Raw genomic sequence first — 21,596 nt, 5'->3', positions numbered from 1 at the left:
GCGGGGCTCCCCCGTCGGCCGCGTGCGGTCTTTTTGCTGCCAGCTGATGCAAGCTCCAAAGGGATGGTGGGGGTGTAGAAGGCGGGTGAAGCAGCTCTTGACCTTAGACTTCGGGTTAAAAAGCGAAGCTATGCCTCATGAGGGGAAGGGGGGGGGCTTCTATCCAGATACGTTTCTTGGGGGTCAGGAGAGGAAGGCTCAGCGGACGCCTCTAAAGCTCCTGCTAGGCTTAACTTCGCCTCCTCTCCAAGTAGGTGGAGGACTCTGAGATACTGGGGAGAGAATTTTTTAAATTTTATTTTATTTATTTGATTTGTCAATCACTTACAAGATGATATAAGTATGAACATGAGTAAGAATACTACTACTACTACTACTACTACTACTACTACTACTACGAAGAAGAAGAAGAAGAAGAAGAAGAAGAAGAAGAAGAAGAAGAAGAAGAAGAAGAAGAAGAAGAGGAGGAGGAGGAGAGTAATAATAAGAGTAAGGTACAAATAATTGGGGACAATAGGACAGGGACGGTAGGCGCGATTGTGCACTTGTGCACACCCCTCACACGAACTCTTAGGAACTGGGTGAGGTCAATAGTGGATAGTTTGAGGTTGAAGGAGTGGAGGTTTGAGGATGTAACAACAGAGTGAGATAGTGCATTTCAGGCATTGACCACTGTTGCTGAAGTTGTACTTTCTGCAATCAAGTTTGGAGTGGTTTACTTTGAGTTTGTATCAGTTGTGTGCTCTTGTATTGTTGTGGTTGAAGCGGAAGTGGTCATTGACTGGTAGGACATTGTAGCAGATAATTTTGTGTACTACACTTAAGTCCAACCGTAGGTGGCGTAGTTCAAGGTTGTCCAAGCCCAAACTTTCAACCCTGGTGGTGTAGGGTATTGTGTTGCAAGCAGAGGAGTGTAGTAATCTTCTTGTGAAATACTTCTGGACTCGCACAATTGTATTAATGTCCAATGTACAGTGCAGATTCCAGACTGATGAACTGTATTCCAGTATTGGTCTAGCAAAGGTTTTGTACGCCCTAGTTAGCAATTCTATATTTCTAGAGGAGAAGCTTTGTAAGATTTGATTTACAACTCTTAATGCCTTTTGGGCAATGCTGTTACAATGAGCCCTGGCACTTAAGTCATATGCCATGAAACAGGTGAATTCAGAAAACCAGGTCAGCGTTTCTTGTGAACACAGCTCCAGAAAATAAACAAAGAACCAAAGGAAAAGTTGCTTGAGAAATACTGCTTTGCACGTTTCAGGATCTGGGGATGAGAATATTGGGTTCCATGGTATACCCGAAGCGTTGGTTGTTCACACCGACCCCCTTCCCCTATATACTAAGCTTCGTTAAGATTCCGCTCCACCTTCCTCTCCTCCCCGATTGGTGCGTCGATGGACCAATGAGAAAGCTTCTCCCCGGTGATTGGAGGAGAAGAATTCTACCCAGAAGACATCGCGAGCCTGGGGAACCGGAGGGATGCGCGGAAGGAAGCGAGCCTGGCTCGCCCGGGAAGAAGCGCGGCGACCCAACTGTGGGCGCCCCGAAGGGAGTTGGGGGCTCCGGCCCGTGAAATCGATTGACGGGGAAATGGGCGGGGGAAAAACCGGGCCGCCCCTTTAGGCTCATTTGCATGCCATTTGCATACTTCGTTTGAAAAGTGAGCAGGCAGCAAAGGGTTAAATTGCATCAGGAAAGAGAATGGAAGCTCCTCCAGTGTAAGTGCATTTATTGCATTGCTTTATTTTAGATTCTTTGATGTTATTTTAATTGGAATGGAATTTCAGTGCATGTGTATTTATTGCCTTATTTTATTTTAGTCTTATTTGATGTTATTTTAATTGGAATGGAATTTTGGTGCAAGTGTATTTACTGCATTGCTTTATTTTAATTATGTTATTTTAATTGGAATGGAATTTCGGTGTAAATGTATTTATTACATTGCATTGCTTGATTTTATTGTTATTTTACTTGGAATGGAATGTCAGTATAAGTGTATATATCGCATTGCATTGCATTGCATTACTTTATTATTATTTTTATTCTATTTATAGCCCACCTTTATTAATTTCATAAATTGCTCAAGGCAGCGGACATACCCAGTATTCCTTCCTCCTCCTGTTTTTCCCACAACAACCCTTTGAGGTGGGTTGGGCTGAAATGGAGCCAAAGCCGCCCAACTGGCAGGACTCTGGCAGGACATCAGACTCACCACCTCCTGGTTTCTTGCCTGACGTTTTAACTGCTAGACCAAATTGACTGAAACTATAAAGTCTGACTTCTTGTAAATAGGAATCACTCTTTTAAAATTATTTTTAGTATTAAATTTATATGCTGCTTGACTCCTGGCAACTTGGGTGGTTTACACATAGTTACACACACATACACAGAACAAGCACTTTGGACAAATGTCTGCAAAGGTTTTTTTCCTGCAGCATAGCTCGGAGGAAAGTGAATTGTGCAATTTGGTTTTAAGACACAACATTTTGCTCATCCACCAAAGCTGCCTTTCAGAGCTGTTTAAAACCTGTTTCAGAAGGAAGGTATAACCTTACAGTCTGAAAGCAGAAGTGAAACGAAACCACCGACTACAGTCCTGTGAACTGCGATATTTTCTGAGTGTAAAGCTTTGTTATTTTCCTTTTTTAAAGAGTGGAAAAAACTATCAAGCCAATCGATCACAGATCAGTTCATCAGATCTGCTCAGGCCAAGTGGTGCTGAATCTATGTGCTGCTGTAAAAGAGCTGGTGGAAAACAGCCTCGATGCTGGCGCTACTAACGTCGGTCAGTTACTTGTTGTTTTAAAGTTTAGAGTAACTCAAGACTGTTTTAGTCATGCTATTACTCTCTAGTGGTGTTTGGAGGGAAGAAGACAGAAAATTGTAGAGATTTAATCTTCATGATTTTTGTTTCATTTATAGAAGTGAAGCTTAAAGATTATGGAACGGGTCTTATTGAAGTCTCTGATAATGGTTGTGGCGTAGAAGAGGATAACTTTGCAGGCTTGAGTATGCTGTATCTCTATGTCTAAATCTAAATCTATTAATTTGTAATATTATTTACAGTTAATACGTTAGTTCTTCCACAAAGAACTACTTTTATCCCATCTTTTTAAAAAAGGCAACTGTTTTTGTATGGTAAGATATTTGAACCTCTTGGACCTGTTTTTTTATAATGCAAAGTTTGGAAACCTGGGTACCCCAAACCACAAAGCCTTACGCATTCCTAAAACTAAATATAAAGTGTTTCAAAATGTGCTAGGATTAGCATCATCTTACAACATTTCTGCACGGTTTTACAATGCTGTGAGAGTGTGAGGAGGGAGCGAACACACGGTTCCCTATCTTTTTGCAGCATTTCCACACCACCCAGTCAGATGACCCTGATAGGGTCCAAAATCATCAGTACAATAAGGATCATTTAGTGACCTTTTCCTCCTCCGAAACAAGTAGGAAAATTAAAAGAGTCATAACTTGTTCCTTGCTAGGGGCCACAGCCTGGTTAAAATATATATATAATTTTCAGTGCTGTCTGAATTGAACCAGTAAATAAGTGGGAGGCAATGAACCCTTGGCATCAACCTAACCCGTAATGTGGGAGCCAGCCTAGAGAATCCCTGTCTCCTGGCCCATCCCTTTTCTCACCTCTGTCAAATATCTCTTCCAGCGCTGAAGCATTATACTTCCAAGATCCAAGACTTCTCTGACCTCATCAACGTGGAAACGTTTGGTTTTCGAGGTGAAGCTCTGAGCTCTTTGTGCGCATTAAGGTAAGAAGTGTGTTCAGGTGAGAAGCATGCTAGTTAAAACAATTGATGAATCTCAGGAAGGAAGACCAAGGAGAAACCATGGCACAGAATCTGGTTCGCTGCCCAGTTGCTGGGTGGGCGTGGCCATGGTGGGCCTGGCCTACTGGAACTTCCTGTTTCTGGCTTCCAGTGGGCCTCCAGAGCCCGGAAGAGGCCATTTTTCACCCTCCCAGTGGTCCAGAGGCCTTCCCCCGGGCCTCTGGGTGGGCGAAAACAGCCTCTCCTGGACCCTGGAAGCTGTCAGGAAACTGGAAACAGGCCCGTTTCCAGACTTCCAGAAGGCCCATTTTCCCCCCTCCCAGAGCCTCCATGTAGACCCTACACTTACCTACATCCAAAATGGGCCACATGGAGACTCCGGGGAGGGGAGGGGACGGGTGGGCAGGGCCAGCCGGTCGGTTGAAATACCGAGAGTTATTCCTTGTCTGGCCTACAGGCACTTTAGAAAATAGCTTGACCCCTTCCTCCTCCCTGTGGCAGCCCCTCAAATATTGGAAGATTGCTATCCTGTCTTCCCTGGTCCTTCTCTTTACTAGACTAGCCAAGCCCGGTTCCTGCAACTGTTCGTTGTATGTTTTAGCCTCCAGTCCCCTAATCATCCTGGTTTCTCTTCTCTGTACTTTTTCTAGAGTCTCAACATCTTTTTTATAATGTGAACAAAACTGGATGCAGTACTCTAGGTGTGGCCTTACTAAGGCTATATAGAGTGGTATTAGTACTTCCCTTATCTTGACTGTATCCCTCTGTTAATACAACTTAGGATTGCATTAGCTGAAATGAAATTGCATTCCTTTGCACACAGCAATGTTTCCATTGTCACTTGTCACAAGTCTTCCAATATTGGGACCCGGCTGGAGTTTGATCACAGCGGGAAGATCACTCGGAGAGTCCCATTCTCCCGGCCACAGGGGACCACCGTCAGTGTCCAGCAGCTGTTTCATACTTTGCCGGTTCGACACAAAGAATTTCAGCGTAACATAAAGAAGGTAAGAACCAGTCAGCTCGTTATTAACACGGGCAGGAAGAAGAAGAGAATAGAATATAACTTTATTATGGTCTTAGACCAGCAATAGACATCGCTATTTGCAATATATATAAAAAAGTACTGACACGTTATAATACATTAATGGTGGATAAAAACATCCCTGTTAAGAAAATACATGTTCTCAAACAGCTAGGGGCACTCCCTATAGAATATAGGCTGGTCTTTGATCATAATAAAGATCTGATCAAATCACCTTTTTTCCCCTCTGACACACCCAAAGGAGTGTAACTTTTCTCTCTCTCTTTTTCCACACCTAAAAGGAGTTTGCCAAAATGGTCCAGATACTGCAAGCGTATTGTATCATTTGCACTGGGGTTCGAATTAACTGCACCAACCAAGTTGGCCAAGGGAAGAAACAGGCTGTGGTGTCCACCAGCGGAAGTTCTACTTTAAAAGAAAACATCAGTGCCATATTTGGACACAAACAGGTAAAGGAACAGGGCTGATGGGATTGGCTAATTTGGGTGATGAAACACCTGCAAGAAAACAAGCTCAGAAGAGCACCTAGGACCCCTCGTCATGTGGTTAGTTTGATTCTGGCATGGTGCAGGGTGGTTTGCAAATTAAAAGGCCTGGGGAGTCAGTTTCAATATAGGTTGTTATTTTCTTCCTAGGTGCAAACCCTGATTCCCTTTGTACAGCTGCTGCCCAGCGAAGAAGTCTGCGAAGAATACGGCTTGAATGTTTCTGCTCTGCCCACTAAGCTTTATACGTAAGTATAAAATTGGAAATATATATATATATATATTTGTATTCTTTCTTGTTGTTGTTCATTTGGGCTTAAAAACCAGAGATCCAGGGCTACCGGACACAACGTATATACAACATAGGTAGTTTCCCTAGCACGTCCATGCTAGTCATTCCCAGATCTAGGGGGTGGTGCTCATCTCCGTTACAAAACCCAAGGGCCAGCGCTGTCCGAAGACGTCTCCGTGGTCATGTGGCCGGCATGACTAAATGCGGAAGGCGCACGGAACACTGTTCCCTTCTTCCCACCACAGTGGTCCCTATTTTTCTACTTGCGTTTTTTATGTGCTTTCGAACTGCCAGCTTGGCAGAAGCTGGGACAAGAAACGGGAGCTCACTCCATCACGCGGCGCTAGGGATTCGAACCGCCGAACTGCCGACCTTTCTTATCAACAAGCTCAGCATGTTATCCCCTGAGCCACCGCATCCCTAGCATATACCACATATAAAAAGGACAATACAAGTAGTCCTCATCTTATGATCAGTTGCTTAGCAACGGTTTGAAATTATGAGAGACCCCTCCCAAAGGTAATTATGATGTAGTTCTAATGGTTATACCTCCACCCCAGTGTCACGGACTGCAACTGCCCTGCATTTATGGCCATTTCCAGCGTTCTGGACCACCATTTATGGCGTTTTTGTTGAAAAACTTGTTCATTTCTGGTTTCCAGCAAAAAAGGCCTATAGCAAACAATGGGTTTGCTTAATGACCATTGATTCACTTAAAGACTATACCGATTTGCTTAACACCCCACTGCAAAAAAAAAAAAAAAGGTTGTCAAATCAGGTCGGTCACATGATGATCTCCTTTATGACCGACACGACTTGCAGCCATAACCGGACGACTCCGTTACGGTTGTAAGTCAAGGACTGCTTCTATACGATGGTCTTGAGCTAGCGCAGGGGAGAATTTCTCCAAGTTGGTTTAGATTCCCTTCTAAAATACGTCAAATGACTTTTTTCGGTCTACTTTGTTTTTATGGGACTCTCTTAATGACACGTTCCTTTTTAAACAGCATCACAGGATTTGTTTCACAATGCAATCATGGCGATGGGAGGAGCACAACGGATAGGCAGTACTTTTTTATTAACCAGCGGCCATGCGACCCCGGAAAGGTATGTTTTTCTCCTGCAGGGGTAAATTCTCAATTTATAAAAAAAAAAATTCACTCTGCCAGTCAAGACCCTCGCTTGGAATAGTGCGGTAGCCTGGAGGTGGAGCTCTTGCTTCACAATCAGGAGGCTGTGAGTTCGATCCTAGGTAGAAGCAGATACTTCTTTCTCTCTTTCTGGGAACATTGAGAATATATCAGCTGAACAAAACTCCGCATTGGCAACAGGGAACGGCATCTGGCCACTAAAACACTTTGCTAGCTCCGTTCAGTTGCCCAGACTCCGCCCTGCAAGGGATTATGGCAGTGATGGCTAACCTTTGCACATGTGTGCCTGCATCCATAATGCAATGCATGCACAACACCCCCCGTGTTCCCCCGCCCCCTGCTCATGCACATGCAAACCCCCGTGTTCCCCCTGTGCATGCACACTCATCTCCCGCACACGCCCCCTGCACATGTGTGGTAGATACCCGAAAATCAGCTGGCTGGCAGGAGGTGCGTGCACATATGTAGTGGAACTGAGCCGGGGCAACGGCCTGCGTGCCAGCAGAGATGGCTCTGCACACCACTTCTGGCACACACATGCCATAGGTTCGCCTTCACGGGATTATGGGATCTTTAAATGAAGATGATTCAAGAGCCTTTATATCTTTTTAAATCTCAACCAAATTCAACTAACGTGTGTTGTTTTTTCTTTCTGTTTTCTGAACAGGTTTCCAAAGTTGTAAATGAGGTCTATCATATGTATAATAGGCACCAATATCCATTCATTGTTCTTAACATCTGTGCAGAATCTGGTGAGTTTTATAAATTGTCATCATCGTTCGCTGCTGTATATTTTGTAAATTAGGGTAATTTAGCCTGCTTAATTATTATCATAACATTCCGATGAGGAGTACCTAGTTATCATAATGAGCCCGAACGGTGGAGCCCATCCGTAGGTGCGAAGAAAGAGAAAGATAACCAAAGAATGGTGAATGTTTTTGATTTCAGGATGCGTGGACATCAACGTGACTCCGGATAAAAGGCAGATCTTGCTCCAGGAAGAGAAGCTTTTATTAGCAATTCTGAAAACATCACTGATGGCGATGTTTGGCAGTGACGTTAATAAATTGGTGGTGAATCAAAAGTTGACCTATGTTGAAGGTAGGAAGTCAAGTTGCCATTTAAGCAAAACCTATTTATTTATTTGCATTATTTTAGACAGTCAGGTAACAATAGCTAAGATTTTCCTCTTATTAGCTAGCTGGAAGCTTATAAGCTATTTGCACCAAGACAAATTCCTTGTGTGTCCAATCATACTTGGCCAATAAAGAATTCTATTCTATTTTATTCCTTGTGGAAGAAGGCAGGGCAGAATTTTATGATATATATATATTTATGTAATTTTTATTGGATATATCATATTGGCACAGGCTGGCGAAAACCGAGTCTGAAGTTTCACCTAATTAAAAGTAAACGTTTTTCCCCTTCTCCAAACCATCAGTCACATGGTCCAATCAAAGTGTTGTCTGGTTGCCTGGTAACATTGCTGCTCCTCTCTCCAACCACCTGCGGAAATGTCCTTGGTTCCCAGGAGAAAGTATTTTGTTTCAGCTACCAGCTATCTTTATTCTTCCCTCTGTCTCCCTCAGCTCCAGTGTGGCAACACTGAAGCCTAAAAAATGGCTTCGGTCAGGTCAGCTTCTGAGTTGACATTCACACACTTGGCAACTGACTCGTACTTATGACGGTGGCAGGGTCCCAAAGTCACGTGAGCCTCTTTTGCAACCATCTGACCAGCAAAGTCAATGGGGAAGCCAGATTCACTTAAATTAACGGCTGCAGTGATTCACTTAGCAACTGTGGCAAGAAAGGTCTTAAAATAGGGGGTGGGGGGAATCACTTAGCAACAGAAATTGTGGGCTCAATTGAGGGCATAAGTCGAGGACAATCTGTACTTAGCAAATCACAACGGTTCTCTCTTTTTGGCAGGGAACTTGAAAAGCTTCGTCCGAAACGAGAAAGAAGTGTCTCCTTTGGAATCGTCTACCAGTCCTTTGCCTCCAAATCAGGGTGAGAAATCAGAAATAATTGCTCGTCTGAAGGAATCCTTTTCTCGAGGGAAAACCTCTGCTTTTCAGGAGACCGAAAAGGCACAACCAAAACACAGGCCCACCAACCAAGGAATGTTCCAGATGTTTGCCGCTTTCTCCGCCTCCCCCCGAAAGAAAATTCTTCCCAACGAGGAATCTGAAGACGGAAGCAAGGTAGATTCAAGGGATTCCATGTTTGCAGGCAGGAAGTTGGAGAAATCGAATGAAGATACGGACTCTGGTTTGGGGAGCGTCTCCGCCGAGTCTGATGGGGGTTTGAGCACCCCAGAAACGGGCGTCCATTTTAGAGCCGAAAGCACTGCGGGTTCTTCCAATCGAGAGTCCCGTTGTTTGGGCGCAGAAATCCAGAGCAGCGAATGTGGATCTAGCGGCCTTTCCTGCCCCTCCGAACCAAACCAGAGTGAAGAAGGTGGCTTCTCTCAACGAGCCACTTCACCCCCTAAAGCAAAACGTTTTAAGAGCCTTCAGTCTCTTTCACCAAAAGCCAATTTATCAGCGGCAACCCCTGAGCAGGATTCTGGCGCACAGCCCTTGTACGACATCCCGGTCAAAATGGAAAAGAGGACGGTTCCTTTAGCCTTCTCTTGGAGCACCTTGACGGACCGGATCCAGAGGCAAATTAAGCGCCAGGAGACCGAAGGAGAAATGTTGAAATTCAGACAATTCAAGGCAAAGATTAGCCCGGAAGAAAACAAAATGGCGGAGGATGAATTAAGAAAGGAAATAAGGTATGGCGACTCGCCTCTCTTCGCCAGAGAAGAGAGGCGTTCCCAGAAATGCTGTTGGCTGATGCGACCTTCGTATCTTTGTTTATTCTTTTGTCTTACATTTAGAAAGATTCACACAGGTGGTCTTCGACTTACGACCACAATGGAGCCCAAAACTTCTGGTGCTAAACGAGATTAATTGTTAAGGCAGTTTTGCTCCATTGTACGACCTTGTCACCACTGTTAAGTGAATCCCTGCAGTTATTGAGTCACATGGTTGTTAAGTGAATCCAGCTTCCCCATTGACTTGGCATGTCAGAAGGTCACAAAAGGGGGATCACATGACCCCCCTGGGACACTGCAACTGTCGTAAATATGAACCAGTTGCCAAGCATCCGAATTTGTGTGAAAAACGGTCATAAGTCACTTTTTTCAACTGCCATTGTAACTTTGATGGTCACTATAACAAATATTTGTAAGTGGAGAACTACTTGACAGATTTATAGGATGTCCCTAATTAAGGACGTGGTGGCTCAGTGGCCAAGACGCTGAGCTTGTCGATCAGAAAGGTCGGCGGTTCGAATCCGCAGTGCCACGTAACGGAGTGAGCTCCCGTTACTTGTCCCAGCTTCTGCCAACCTAGCAGTTCGAAAGCATGTAAAAATGCAAGTAGAAAAATAGGGACCCCTTTGGTGGGAAGGGAACAGCGTTCCTCCGTGTGCCTTTGGCATTGAATCATGCTAGCCACATGACCATGGAGACGTCTTCGGACAGCGCTGGCTCTTCGGCTTTGTCATGAAGATGAGCCGAAAATGACTAGCACGTAGGTGTGAGGGGAACCTTTGCCCTGAGTGATTCTACAGTCCTTGACATACGATCACAATTGGGATTTGAACTTCCTTGCCGAAGCCATGCGGTCTTCCAGTGAGTCGCACCTAATTTTGCAACATTTTTTTGAGGGGGGGTGTCACTGGTATTAAGTGAATGGGGGGGGGGGGACCCAGGCTTTAAACAACAGGCAGCTCTGACCATCTATGTCTTTATGGGTTTCTCCCTCTGCGTGCAGGAAAGAGATGTTTGCTAAAATGGACATCGTTGGCCAGTTTAATCTGGGGTTTATCATTGCCAAGCTGAAATCGGACCTCTTCATCATCGATCAGCACGCTACCGACGAAAAATACAACTTTGAGATGCTGCAAGAACACACGGTCCTGCAGGGGCAGAAGCTGATCCAGTGAGCGTCTTCTCTACAGTTTGGGGTGGGGGAGGGGGTGTTCCTGAACTGAGCCGTAATTGGTTCATCTAAGATGCCAAGCCATGAACAAGCAAATCTCACCTGCCATCATCAGGCTTCTGTATTGTGTTCGTCTGTGAGTCAGACTTTTACAGTTGTTTCAGTTTTTTTTCAAAGTTTTTTACACACACACATACACACACATATACTTTGTTCGGGTATTTTCCCACGTCATTATAGTTGTACTTTTAAAGTTGTAGCAACATTTCGGCAGAATCTCATTTGCCATCATCAGGCTTCTGTATTGTGTTCGTCTGATACAGAAACCTGATGATACAGAAGCCTGAGGATGGAAGATGAGATTCTGCTGAAACTTTGCTACAACTTTAAAAGCACAACTATAATGATGTGGGAAAATACCCGAACAAAGCTGAATACCATATATATATAATCTATCTATCTATCTATCTATCTATCATCTATCTATCTGTCTATCTAATCAGTGGTGGGATTCAAATTTTTTTACTACTGGTTCTGTGGGCGTGGCTTGGTAGGCGTGGCAGGGGAAGGACACTATAAAATCTCCAATCAGATGGTATTTGCCGGTTCTCCGAACTACTCATAATTTCTGCTACCAGTTCTACAGAACTTGTCAAAACCTGCTGACCACCTTTGATCTATATCTAGCTATCTATCTACCCACCCATCTATATCTACCTATCCCATCTATGTCTGTCTGTCTGTCTATCGCCATTGACCCACCCAGTTATCCGTCTACACACACACTAACTATCCACACATACTCTGTCTACACATCTATTTTTCTTCGTCTGTCTGTCTGTCTATCTACCCACTTACATACATACATACCACACACAATAGATACACACAGTTCCAGAAGGGCTGCCTTCAGATTTAATAGTTGTTGCTTCCTTTTTTCTGTGTCCCGCTTTTTCAGGCCTCAAAATCTTAATTTAACTGCTGTAAGTGAAAGTATCTTGATGGATAATCTGGAGATCTTCCAAAAAAATGGATTTGATTTTGTGGTTGATGAAAACGGTGAGTTCTACCCTACCATCTTTCCTAGCTTTGGTAGAGGAAGTGGGGAGAGAGTGACTGTCTCTGCTTTGGGACTATGAAACATCTTTCAAATAATTAAAATGGAAAAATTAGCATGCCAAACAATTCCATTTTAAAACAGTCTGAAAGAGTGCTCTTCTAATCGTCTTTGAAATTGGAGCTCAATTGGATATTCTTTTCATGCAAAGAAAAAAAAATACACTCAGTTTAAAACTTAACCTGCAAGATTTAGCTCCTTATTGGCAATTATTACACAAGTAGTTGGGTTAAACATTATCTCCGTGTAAAGAGACTGTGACCATTATGTTGTTTTGAAAACCTTTCAGCTCCTGTAACTCAGAGAGTGAAGCTCATATCTTTACCAACCAGCAAAAACTGGACTTTTGGTCCTCAGGATGTAGAAGAATTAATCTTTATGTTAAGCGATTCTCCGGGAATCATGTGCAGGCCCTCCAGAGTAAGGCAAATGTTCGCCTCTCGAGCGTGTCGAAAATCCGTAAGTATAACAGTTGCTGTAAACTGAAGCTTGGATGGATGGATGGATGGAGCGTTGATACCTGAATGGGTTATTTCAAGGAACAAGGAAGCAGCTAAGCCAAAAGGAATTGATACTGAACTCTAGACTTTGCTCCTGTTACAGGTGATGATTGGAACCGCCCTCACCGCCGGTGAAATGAAGAAACTGATTTCTCACATGGGTGAAATTGAGCATCCTTGGAATTGTCCGCACGGAAGGCCCACCATACGGCATTTAGTCAACCTGGACCTCATTACACAAGAGTGACAGGATTCTAGCACTTACTTTACTGTGGAACGCAACCGCAGTCTCATTTTAGAATCATAAGCTGTCACAAAGCTCTCGATTTTGCTGGACCAGAAGCTTAAATAATGGCTGCAAAAGAAGAACATGTGTGTTTTTTTCTTTTTCTCTCTTTCTCTCAAATGGTTCATGTAGACACAATAACTTTCCATCTCCTGCCCTCTGAAAAAAGACTTTTCACATTTTTGTTTAAAAAAGCAGCCAGAAAATAGAGATTTTTACCCGTCCACCCCCCCAAATGGACTTGTTTTACGGCTACCTTTGTGGAAAGATTGGCTTTCTGTCCATTTTATCGATTTCCTCTGGACAGGAAGAATTAAGTGCACATAACTGACTTTTTAGAGGATTTTCTATTTTAGAACAGACCTGTTTTATAAATAAAGAATAAAAAAAAAATACACAAAACTTCTTTGTGCTTTAACAGAATGGTTTCCATCTACAGTGTACAATGTGATGGCCAGTTCCTGTAGGTATGATAGAGATGGTTGATGCCAGTTGTGAGTTTTATGTCGTCACAGCATTTTAATAATTGGAAAACGAAAGGCTTAAACAATTCTCTACTATTACAGCCTTTAGTATCTGATTTGTCTTCATTGTTTTGAGCATAACATTCACCCTTAAATTCCTTTCTCATCTTCTGTATCTACATGAATTTTCTTGCTCCTGAGTAATAGAAAAGCAATAGGTTTAATAAATAAGGGAGGAATTGGGCCATTTCTAAAATCGGAGCTTGACCGACTTGGAAGTTATCTGTCACTTTGCATCAACTTCTTTATAAAATTAGCTTGAATTTAAAATTAAAAAAAAATAATTTGTGCCTGTTATGTCCTTCTAAAGAATAATTTTGAAAGCATCCAATTAATCGCAAACAAGAGCAGGCAGACCTGATCAATCTCAGATGATCTGTAAAGAATAAAAAAGTTCATATTCTAATTCATCAAATAATGAAGTTAATATACATTATCTCTGCATGCGTACGCTTTTTATTGTCGTGAAAAAGAAATTGGACAACTTGTTTGTCTGGGATGGTGTAAGATGATCTGCTCAAGCAGAGGGTTAGACTAGAAGACCTCCCAGGTCCCTTCCCATCCTGTGATTTTATGTTCTGTGTTCTCAATGTGATGCATATACACAAACAAACAACTATCTAAAGGTGGGACATTTGTGTGCTATTCCGCAGTTGTGCAATTGGGCCGGACTTTCAAAATCAAAACTCCCCCTTTGCAAATCCGAGCCAGTTTTCTACTGTTGTTATACCGAAAAGTCAACCCGGAAGAAGAGCTGACCAAAGCCCCGCCCAACCAGGAAGCTTCTGTCTCGCCCCGCCCAGTCCTGTGGTTGCTATGGCCACCGCCCAAGCCCCATACCATCGTTGCTATGGCTACGACTCAGTCCTCTTAGCAACTGGCGTCGCAGGGAAACTTCAGCCAACTTTTTGCAAAGGGTTGCAAAATAGGAGGGATTTCCAAAGAGGTGGATTTTAATATATATTCCCCCCCCTTGATTTTCTTCGTGGCTTTCAAGTTTGCATTTGCTGCCCAGCCCCTGATAGCTGAAGGACTACAATTCCCCTAATCCCCACCCCACTCCTGTGTTTTGCTAGTACGGTTATTGCAAATTCTTGAACATCCCTCCCAACCTTGCTGGCCCATGCAGTGATTTGGGGGCTAGTTATTATTCTTATTTTCGTTATTGAGTCAAATTTGGATCCATTCTGGGTCTCTCTGTTTGTTCTTAAAAGGCCTTAAAAGCTGGTTAAAAGTTACAGTTTGGAGTGGTCTTTTGCAGTTACATTTGGAGTTTTCAAATGTTGCTTTCTGGAATAGAAGCATTTCCCACCCCAAAAATCCTTACAATCCAAGGGCTATTAAAAATAATAACAATGAGAAAAAGCTCCCGGTTTTTAGAAAGAGGTCGGGGTTGTTCTTTTTTTAAACATGTGTATAATGTATAATGACCATATTTTCTTGGAAATAAAAATATAAAGGCTCCATCAGGGTAAAGAATGTTGTTTATGGATGTAACTTGGCTTTACAAAGGACAATTCAAGAACAAAACTAAAAAAAAAATCAGAAAAATGTGCAGTTTAACATTAATATCTAAAAACATCTAAAAATGATTTTTATTAAGTTATAAACTTTAAACTGAAGGTATAAGAAGTAAGCATTAAAAACAATTTCTGCACTTAGGCTGTGCATTAAGCAGGCCCATTTGTACAACAGAAGGGAAATGGGCAAAATAAAAGTGAATTTTTGAAAAAAATAAATAAATCCATAGGACAATTTTCTGAAATAAAGAACTCTTCTTTGTAATATAACAACATAAAGTAAAAATTTAATAAGGCTTCTATGAAGGCTTTTTTTGTATGTACGTTTCACTATGTTACAAAGTAGTAAATTCTTCGAACATCAATAAAAATTATAATTTTTTTGATTATGTTTCGGGTTTTATTTATTCTACTAGATTGTTGGTCAACAACTATAAATAAGTTTTTATTACATTCAATATGTCATCATTGCCTTTTAATTGCTCAACAAAGAAAATAAGTAATAAACTTAACTAATTTTAAATTTTACTGACCATGTGAGTCACTTAACAACTGTAGTGATTCACTTAAGAACCATGGCAAAAAAAGTTCAGAATGTTGGGTATGATTCACTTAACAACCACCTTGGTTGGCAACATACATTCTGATCTCGTTGTGGTTGTATGTTGAGGAATACCTGTATAATCATTGTTCAATCATTTCTCTCTCTCTGAAGTGTAGGCACGCCTCCTAATGAAGTATTTATTTTTCCCACCTCAAGATTAAAAAGAGGAGCTGCACTCTTTCCCAGGACGCCTAATTCTGTCCTACGTCAGAGCGATGGGTAAAGATAAGAAGAAAGAGAGTAAAAAGGGAGACAAGTCGGCGACTACTCCAGCCCATGACACATCCATGGAGTTAGCCGTTTCCAACCAGAATGTCCCACCTCTGGCAGACCAGGGGGACGAACACTTGGCTTCTCAGGTAGCTTCCAAAGAAGAAAACAAGGACGCAGAGCCTCCCCCTGTCCCTGAACCCATTGAGTATGAAGAACCCATCCTCACACAACTGATTGTTGAAAGGTAAAACCAGAGTTTTGCTAAAAAAATGGAGTATGGTCACAGGGTGCTGGTATCCAGGGGTGGGCTGCTGGGGGCTCGCAGGGGCTCAGAGAGCCCCTGATAACCTCAGAAAGACAAGCAGCAAGGGAAAGCGCTTCCTAGGCTTAATTGAACTTCTGGGCATTCCGCCAAGAGCATTTCACACCTGGTAAAAGTGTTGCAAGCTAGATAAACAATCCACTCAGTGCTTGCAAAGGAGAGCCATTGAGAAAATCAGATAACATAGCCCCTAGCCTCTGAGGGGATTAATCCCCAAATAATAAGAATCATGTAACTCACCAGAAACTTCATTAATTTTAATGGCTTGCATTGATTTTATGATACCGCGAGCTGCCCAGAGTCGCTTGGCAGTAAAACGGGCAGCATACCAATTTAGTAATTCAACAAACCAACCAACAAACAAATAAATTTTCATCTTGAATTTATGTTTTCCATAGCTACGAGGGAGAAAAGGTCCGAGGCTTGTATGAAGGGGAAGGAACTGCCTATTTTCAAGGAGGCAACGTCTACAAGGTGACAATATCTATGTGTTAAATCTTAAGGATATAGAATTTCCTTCCGTGGGATAGGCCATTTCATTATTTCCTTGAGGAGTAGGGTGGATTTAAAGGCTAGCTTCTTTTATTTCCTGTATGTGGATTGAAAGAGTGGCGTGAACTCAACCCTGGTGAGAAAACCAGGGCTGAGTGACTTTCTGGCAGACGTGTAGAAATCTGACTTTCCTTACTGTTCTGCAATTTGAGGGATCATGCCATCCACTCGTCAGCTTCTTCTTGCCATTTTGTAGGGCATGTTTTCAGAAGGGCTCATGCACGGACGAGGGACTTACACGTGGGCCGATGGAGTGCAGTACGAGGTGAGTAACTGTCCCAGAATTTTTAGCAAGACGGGCTATTTTACATGGAGATGTTGGGAGTCAGACTTCCATCTGGAAGGTTCCTGGTTGGGAAGGCCTGGTCTGTCTTCAAATGACGTTCGTCCATTTTTGAAGAGGACCTTGACATCTAACGAGTTGTGGCTGTCCACGGAGTGTCCACAGGTGGCCAGTAAGGCCTCTATGGACATGGAATGTTCTGCCACGTGTTGGGCAGAGATGTGCGGGTACCACTATTGCAGCATTTGCAGCTCTGGCTCTGCGGAGTGCTCTCTTCTGTTGTGCTGTGGTTGTCCTTCCGTCTTCAAATGTCTGGCAGCCTCGGTGGATCAGCGTGGGCCATGTCAATCAATCTCATGCCAGGGTTTCCCAGGAGGTAGGGTCACTATCCAGGGGACTTGAGAGAGGCTTTCAGCATGTCTTTGTGTCGCTTCCTTTGTCCCCCTCCCCTTGTGATCGCTTTCCTTGAGACAGCTCACCCTAGGGGAACTGTTTGTTGTGGTTCGGCGGCAGCCTGTGCAGATGGCAGTGTAATTGGACAATGGGGAAGAACGGGGACCAATCAGGGAGTCTGGAGAGGACTCGAACGAGGGTCCTGCATCCGATGCAGAGATGGGGCCAGGACCAACTGGGGTTGGAGTGCTGACTCCGGAGCTTCCAGAATCTGACAGCAGCAAGGCCGAGGAGCCAGGGGAGCCTGTTCCCAGTGCACACATGCACAGAGCTGCTAGAAGGCGAGAGGTCTTAAAGAAGACAACTGTTTGTCTAAAATATTACAGGGTTTATTACCTGAGCAGGGGATTGGACTAGAACTTGCAGCGGTGGTATTCAGCAGGTTCTGACCAGTTCTGGAGAACCGGTAGCGGAAATTTTGAGTAGTTCGGAGAACCGGTAGCAGAAATTTTCAGTAGTTGAGAATACCACCTCTGACTGGCCTGCCCCCATCTCTTCTCCGCCTCCCTTTGAGTCCCAGCTGATCGGCTGGGTCTTCTTTTGTTGCCCTGCACAGAAGAACAGAGCTGGAAAGCAGGTTAGTGGGGCAGGGAGGGAATGGGGATTTTACAGTATCCTTCCCCTGCCATGCCCACCAAGCCACACCCACAGAACCGGTAGTAAAAAATTTGGAATCCCACCACTGACTGGAAGACTTCTAAGGTCCTTTCACTTCGTTATTCCATTCAGTGTTCCAATATCTAAGGCAAGGGTCTTCCAACTTGGCAAGTTTAAGACTTGTGGACCTCAACTCCCAGAATTCCTGAGCTAACTTGACTGGATTCTGAGAGTTGAAGTCCACAAGTCTTAAAGCTGTCAGGTTTCGAAGACCCCTGATCTAAGGGGATCCCACAAAGAAGAGGGAGTCAAGCTATTCTCCGAAGCACCCGAGGGCAGGACAAGAAGCAATTCATGGAAACTCCTCATCACTGGAGGTTTTTAAGAAGAGATCAGACAGTTCACTTGTCCGAAATGGCTGCCTGGGGGATTCTGGGAGTTGAAGTCCACAAGACTTAAAATTGCCAAGTTTGGAGACCTTCCCTCCTGCTCGACGTGGTCGAGTTTTCCTACCTTTCAAGGTGAAAGGTAAAAGAATGAGCTGCTTCTTACTCCTACACTTTCCTCTCTTGCAGGGAAACTTCGTCAAGAATGTGCAAATGGATCATGGCACTTACAAGTGGCTGGACGGCAGCACGTACGAAGGTGAAGTGAAGAATGGGATCAGAAACGGTTTCGGCATGTACAAATGTGGCACCTATCCTGTTTCGTACATTGGCCAGTGGGTGGAAGGCAAGAGACACGGCAAGGTAGCGAAAACGTGGTCGCTGGAAGCATGCACGGAGTCCTTGTTTTAGAACCGTTCCTTTAGTGACCGTTCAAAGTTACAAAGGCACTGAGAAAAGTGACTTATGACCATTTTTCACACATGCAACCATTGCAGCCTCCCCATGGTCACACGATCTAAATCCAGCCGCTTGGCAACTGACTCGTATTTATGGCAGTTACAATTTCCCGGGGACATGTAATCCCCCTTTTTGTGACCTTCTGACAAGCCAAATCAGTGGGGAAAGCGAGATTCACCTCACAACTATGTCACTAACTGAACAACCGCAGTGATTCCTTTAACAACTTGCAGCAAGAAAGGGACAAAATTTACCTCAGAACTGTCTCACCTAGCAACAGAAATGTTGAGCTCAATTGTGGTTATAAGGGTGAAGTTACCTGTAGTTGCCATGATTGGATTCTGGGCAGGAAGGTCTTCTTTGCAGAGATGTTGAGACTCTTGAAAGAGTGCAGAGAAGAGCGACCAGGACGATGAGGGGTCTCTGGAGGCTAAAACATACGATGAACGGTTGCAGGAACTGGGCCTGGCTAGTCTAGTAAAGAGAAGGACCAGGGGAGACAGGATAGCAGCCTTCCAATATTTGAGGGGCTGCCCCAGAGAGAAGGAGGGGGATCAAGCTATTTTCTAAAGCCCCCAAAGGCCAGACAAGGGAGATTCAACCTAGAAATAAAGTGAAATTTCCTCACAGTGAGAACAATCAACCAATGGAACAGCTTTCCCTCAAAAGTTGTGGGAACATCATCACTTGAGATTTTCAAGAAGCGATTGGACTCCCATCTGTCAGAAATGATGTTCGGTCTCCTGCTTGGGCAGGGGGTTGGACTAGATGACCTACAAGGTCCCTTACAACTCTGATTATCTGAGATCATGGCTGTCCCATCCAGCATCAACTTAAAATCCTCTTCCGGGCCTTTCCTTCTCCCAGCCACAAAGGAGGAAATCTTGGGGTTGGCTTCTTAGCAGACTGACGGATAATCTGAAGTGTTTTAGTAACATGTCTTCTGCTGGTGTAAAAACCTGATGGTTGAGTCGTCTTAAGTGCATTAAAGTATTTGTGCAATTGATTTTCAGGGCACCATTTACTACAACGAGTCCGGTTCTTCTTGGTACGAAGGAGACTTTGTGAATAACATAAAAAGTGGATGGGGAGTAAGACGGTAAGACGATCCTTTCTTCTCTGTGGGGAAGTTAGAACTTTCGGAGGAGTTACATAATGGAATGACAGAGTTGGAAGGGACCTTGGAGGTCTTCTAGTCCAACCCCCTGCCTAGGCAGGAAACCCTACACCATTTCAGACAAATGGTTATCCAATCTGTCCATCACTTCCAGTGATGGAGCATTTACAACTTCTGGAGGCAAGCAGTTCCACTGGTTAATTGTTCTCACTGTCAGGAAATTTCTCCTTAGTTCTTGGTTGCTCTTCTCCTTGATCAGTTTCCATCCATTGTTTCTTGTCCTGCCCTCAGGAGCTTTCGAGAAGAGGTTGACTCCCCCTTTTCTTCGTGGCAGCCCCTTAGATATTGTCCCCCCTGGATCACAAGAATGTTCACCCCAATTTTATGGAGCCAGTAGGACAAGGACCAGAATAAAATGCAACTGCTAGATTTTAGGAAATACTGTTTGGCTCAGAAACCAAGTTTTGGGATGAAGAAAGGGATGATAAGGCTTCAAACTCAGTGGTGTTCCTGAAGAAAATTGCTCCTGCATATTCTGTTTTTGTTTTTTTGTTTTAATGAGAGGAAAGCTTCTGATGTATGACATTTGATCTACACAGGACTTCCAGAATTTTCAACAAAAAGGGCTATTTTCGATGGAGATGCTGGGAGCTGAACTTCCATCTGGAAGGTTCCTTTTTGGGAAGGCCTGGTCTGCCTTAAAATGATTTTCCTCCGTTTATTGAACTATAGTGTTGATGTTCTTCTCGGTCTCTTTGAACAGTTACAAATCTGGAAATATCTATGAAGGGCAATGGGAGAGAGACCTACGCCATGGAGAAGGACGAATGAGGTGGCTAACATCAAACCAGGAATACACTGGAATGTGGGTTAATGGTGTACAGGTGAGACCAAATAGAACAGTTTTTCTTTTCCCAAATCCTCCAACTATAGAGAGTTGCGGCCATGTCACGTGTGGGAATTCACTGGAGAAAGCAATTGTGTTTGGAAGAGTTAGTGGTAAAAGGAAGTCAGGCCATCAAAGAACATGATGGTGGGAGACCATCAAACGGACATCAGCCAGAGCATAGAACAACTCAGAGAAGTCGTGCAAGACTGGAAGATGTTGAGAGACCAGGCCCATAAAATTGCCAACAGTCAGACACCACTGAATGAATAACAGCTTCATCACCATCATCTTCATCGATGGTTATGGCTTAGTCTTGTATGGACCTAAGGGTTTCTCTAGACTTTGTTTCTCAAAGTTTGGATATAGAATTCATTTGGACATCTAAACAATGGCTGAGTTAGATGTGTTAAAAGTCCATGTGTTTCCCCCCCGTAAAACCATAAAATCAGGGGGTCTCCGACCTTGGCAACTTTAAGACTTCTGTACTTCAACTCCCAGAATTGTTGGCTGAGGGATTCTGGGAGTTGAAGTCCAAAAATCTTAAACTGGCAAGGTTGGAGACCTCTAGGACAAGCAAACTTCAGTACCTTTAAGATATTGTAGACTTCATCTCCCAGGATTCCCCAGCCAGCATGAATTCTGGGAGTTGAAGTCCACACCCCTTCAAGTCACTAAGATTGAAAATCACTGCTCTAGGGAAATGTTCTGGTTGATTTCCTTAGCACGGGCAAGGTACCCACACCTGGTATCTGAAGAGGATCGCTGGGTCACAGTATCCCCTAAGGAATGAGTACGTGGGAGAGTTCGTCAACGGTGATCGGCACGGACACGGGAAATTCTTCTTTGCCAGCGGCGCCATGTACGACGGAGAATGGGTGCTGAACAAAAAACATGGCGCGGTAAGGATGAAGAATTTTGGGGAAAGAGCGAGAAGATCAGAGCAGTCATTTTGCTCTTCTAAACACGTAGCCCATCCTTGTTTCTCTCTCCTCTTTCCTAGATCTTTCGTTCCGTTCCT

At 43.7% G+C, this 21,596-nt stretch overlaps 2 protein-coding genes across 2 annotated transcripts in view; both read left to right on the top strand.

Moving 5' to 3' along the window:
* The first annotated feature begins 1,430 nt into the window (after positions 1-1,430).
* Positions 1,431-15,085, top strand: PMS2 (PMS1 homolog 2, mismatch repair system component). The gene is made up of 15 exons (XM_087912709.1): positions 1,431-1,721; positions 2,655-2,788; positions 2,926-3,012; positions 3,671-3,773; positions 4,615-4,798; positions 5,118-5,285; positions 5,472-5,569; positions 6,621-6,720; positions 7,432-7,516; positions 7,713-7,865; positions 8,694-9,543; positions 10,589-10,756; positions 11,715-11,815; positions 12,163-12,332; positions 12,477-15,085. Exons 1-15 carry the CDS (start codon positions 1,705-1,707, stop codon positions 12,618-12,620), a joined length of 2,562 nt encoding a protein of 853 aa, XP_087768835.1. The 5' UTR covers positions 1,431-1,704; the 3' UTR covers positions 12,621-15,085.
* LOC113438966 (radial spoke head 10 homolog B) overlaps positions 14,000-21,596 on the top strand; it is a 23,023-nt gene continuing 15,426 nt past the window's right edge. The window contains exons 1-8 of the mRNA XM_087912708.1: positions 14,000-14,129; positions 15,494-15,764; positions 16,241-16,316; positions 16,591-16,659; positions 18,303-18,476; positions 19,586-19,671; positions 20,453-20,573; positions 21,301-21,477. Coding sequence (XP_087768834.1) covers positions 14,000-14,129; positions 15,494-15,764; positions 16,241-16,316; positions 16,591-16,659; positions 18,303-18,476; positions 19,586-19,671; positions 20,453-20,573; positions 21,301-21,477 — 1,104 coding nt within the window. The remainder of the gene's footprint in view (positions 14,130-15,493; positions 15,765-16,240; positions 16,317-16,590; positions 16,660-18,302; positions 18,477-19,585; positions 19,672-20,452; positions 20,574-21,300; positions 21,478-21,596) is intronic.

The sequence above is a fragment of the Pseudonaja textilis genome, chromosome 14 (assembly GCF_049901715.1).
Source record: "Pseudonaja textilis isolate UNSWEBS1 chromosome 14, rPseTex1.2, whole genome shotgun sequence".
Lineage (NCBI taxonomy): Eukaryota > Metazoa > Chordata > Lepidosauria > Squamata > Elapidae > Pseudonaja > Pseudonaja textilis.
Note: the sequence above shows the minus strand (reverse complement) of the source record. Positions and strands in the feature narration are given on the sequence as shown.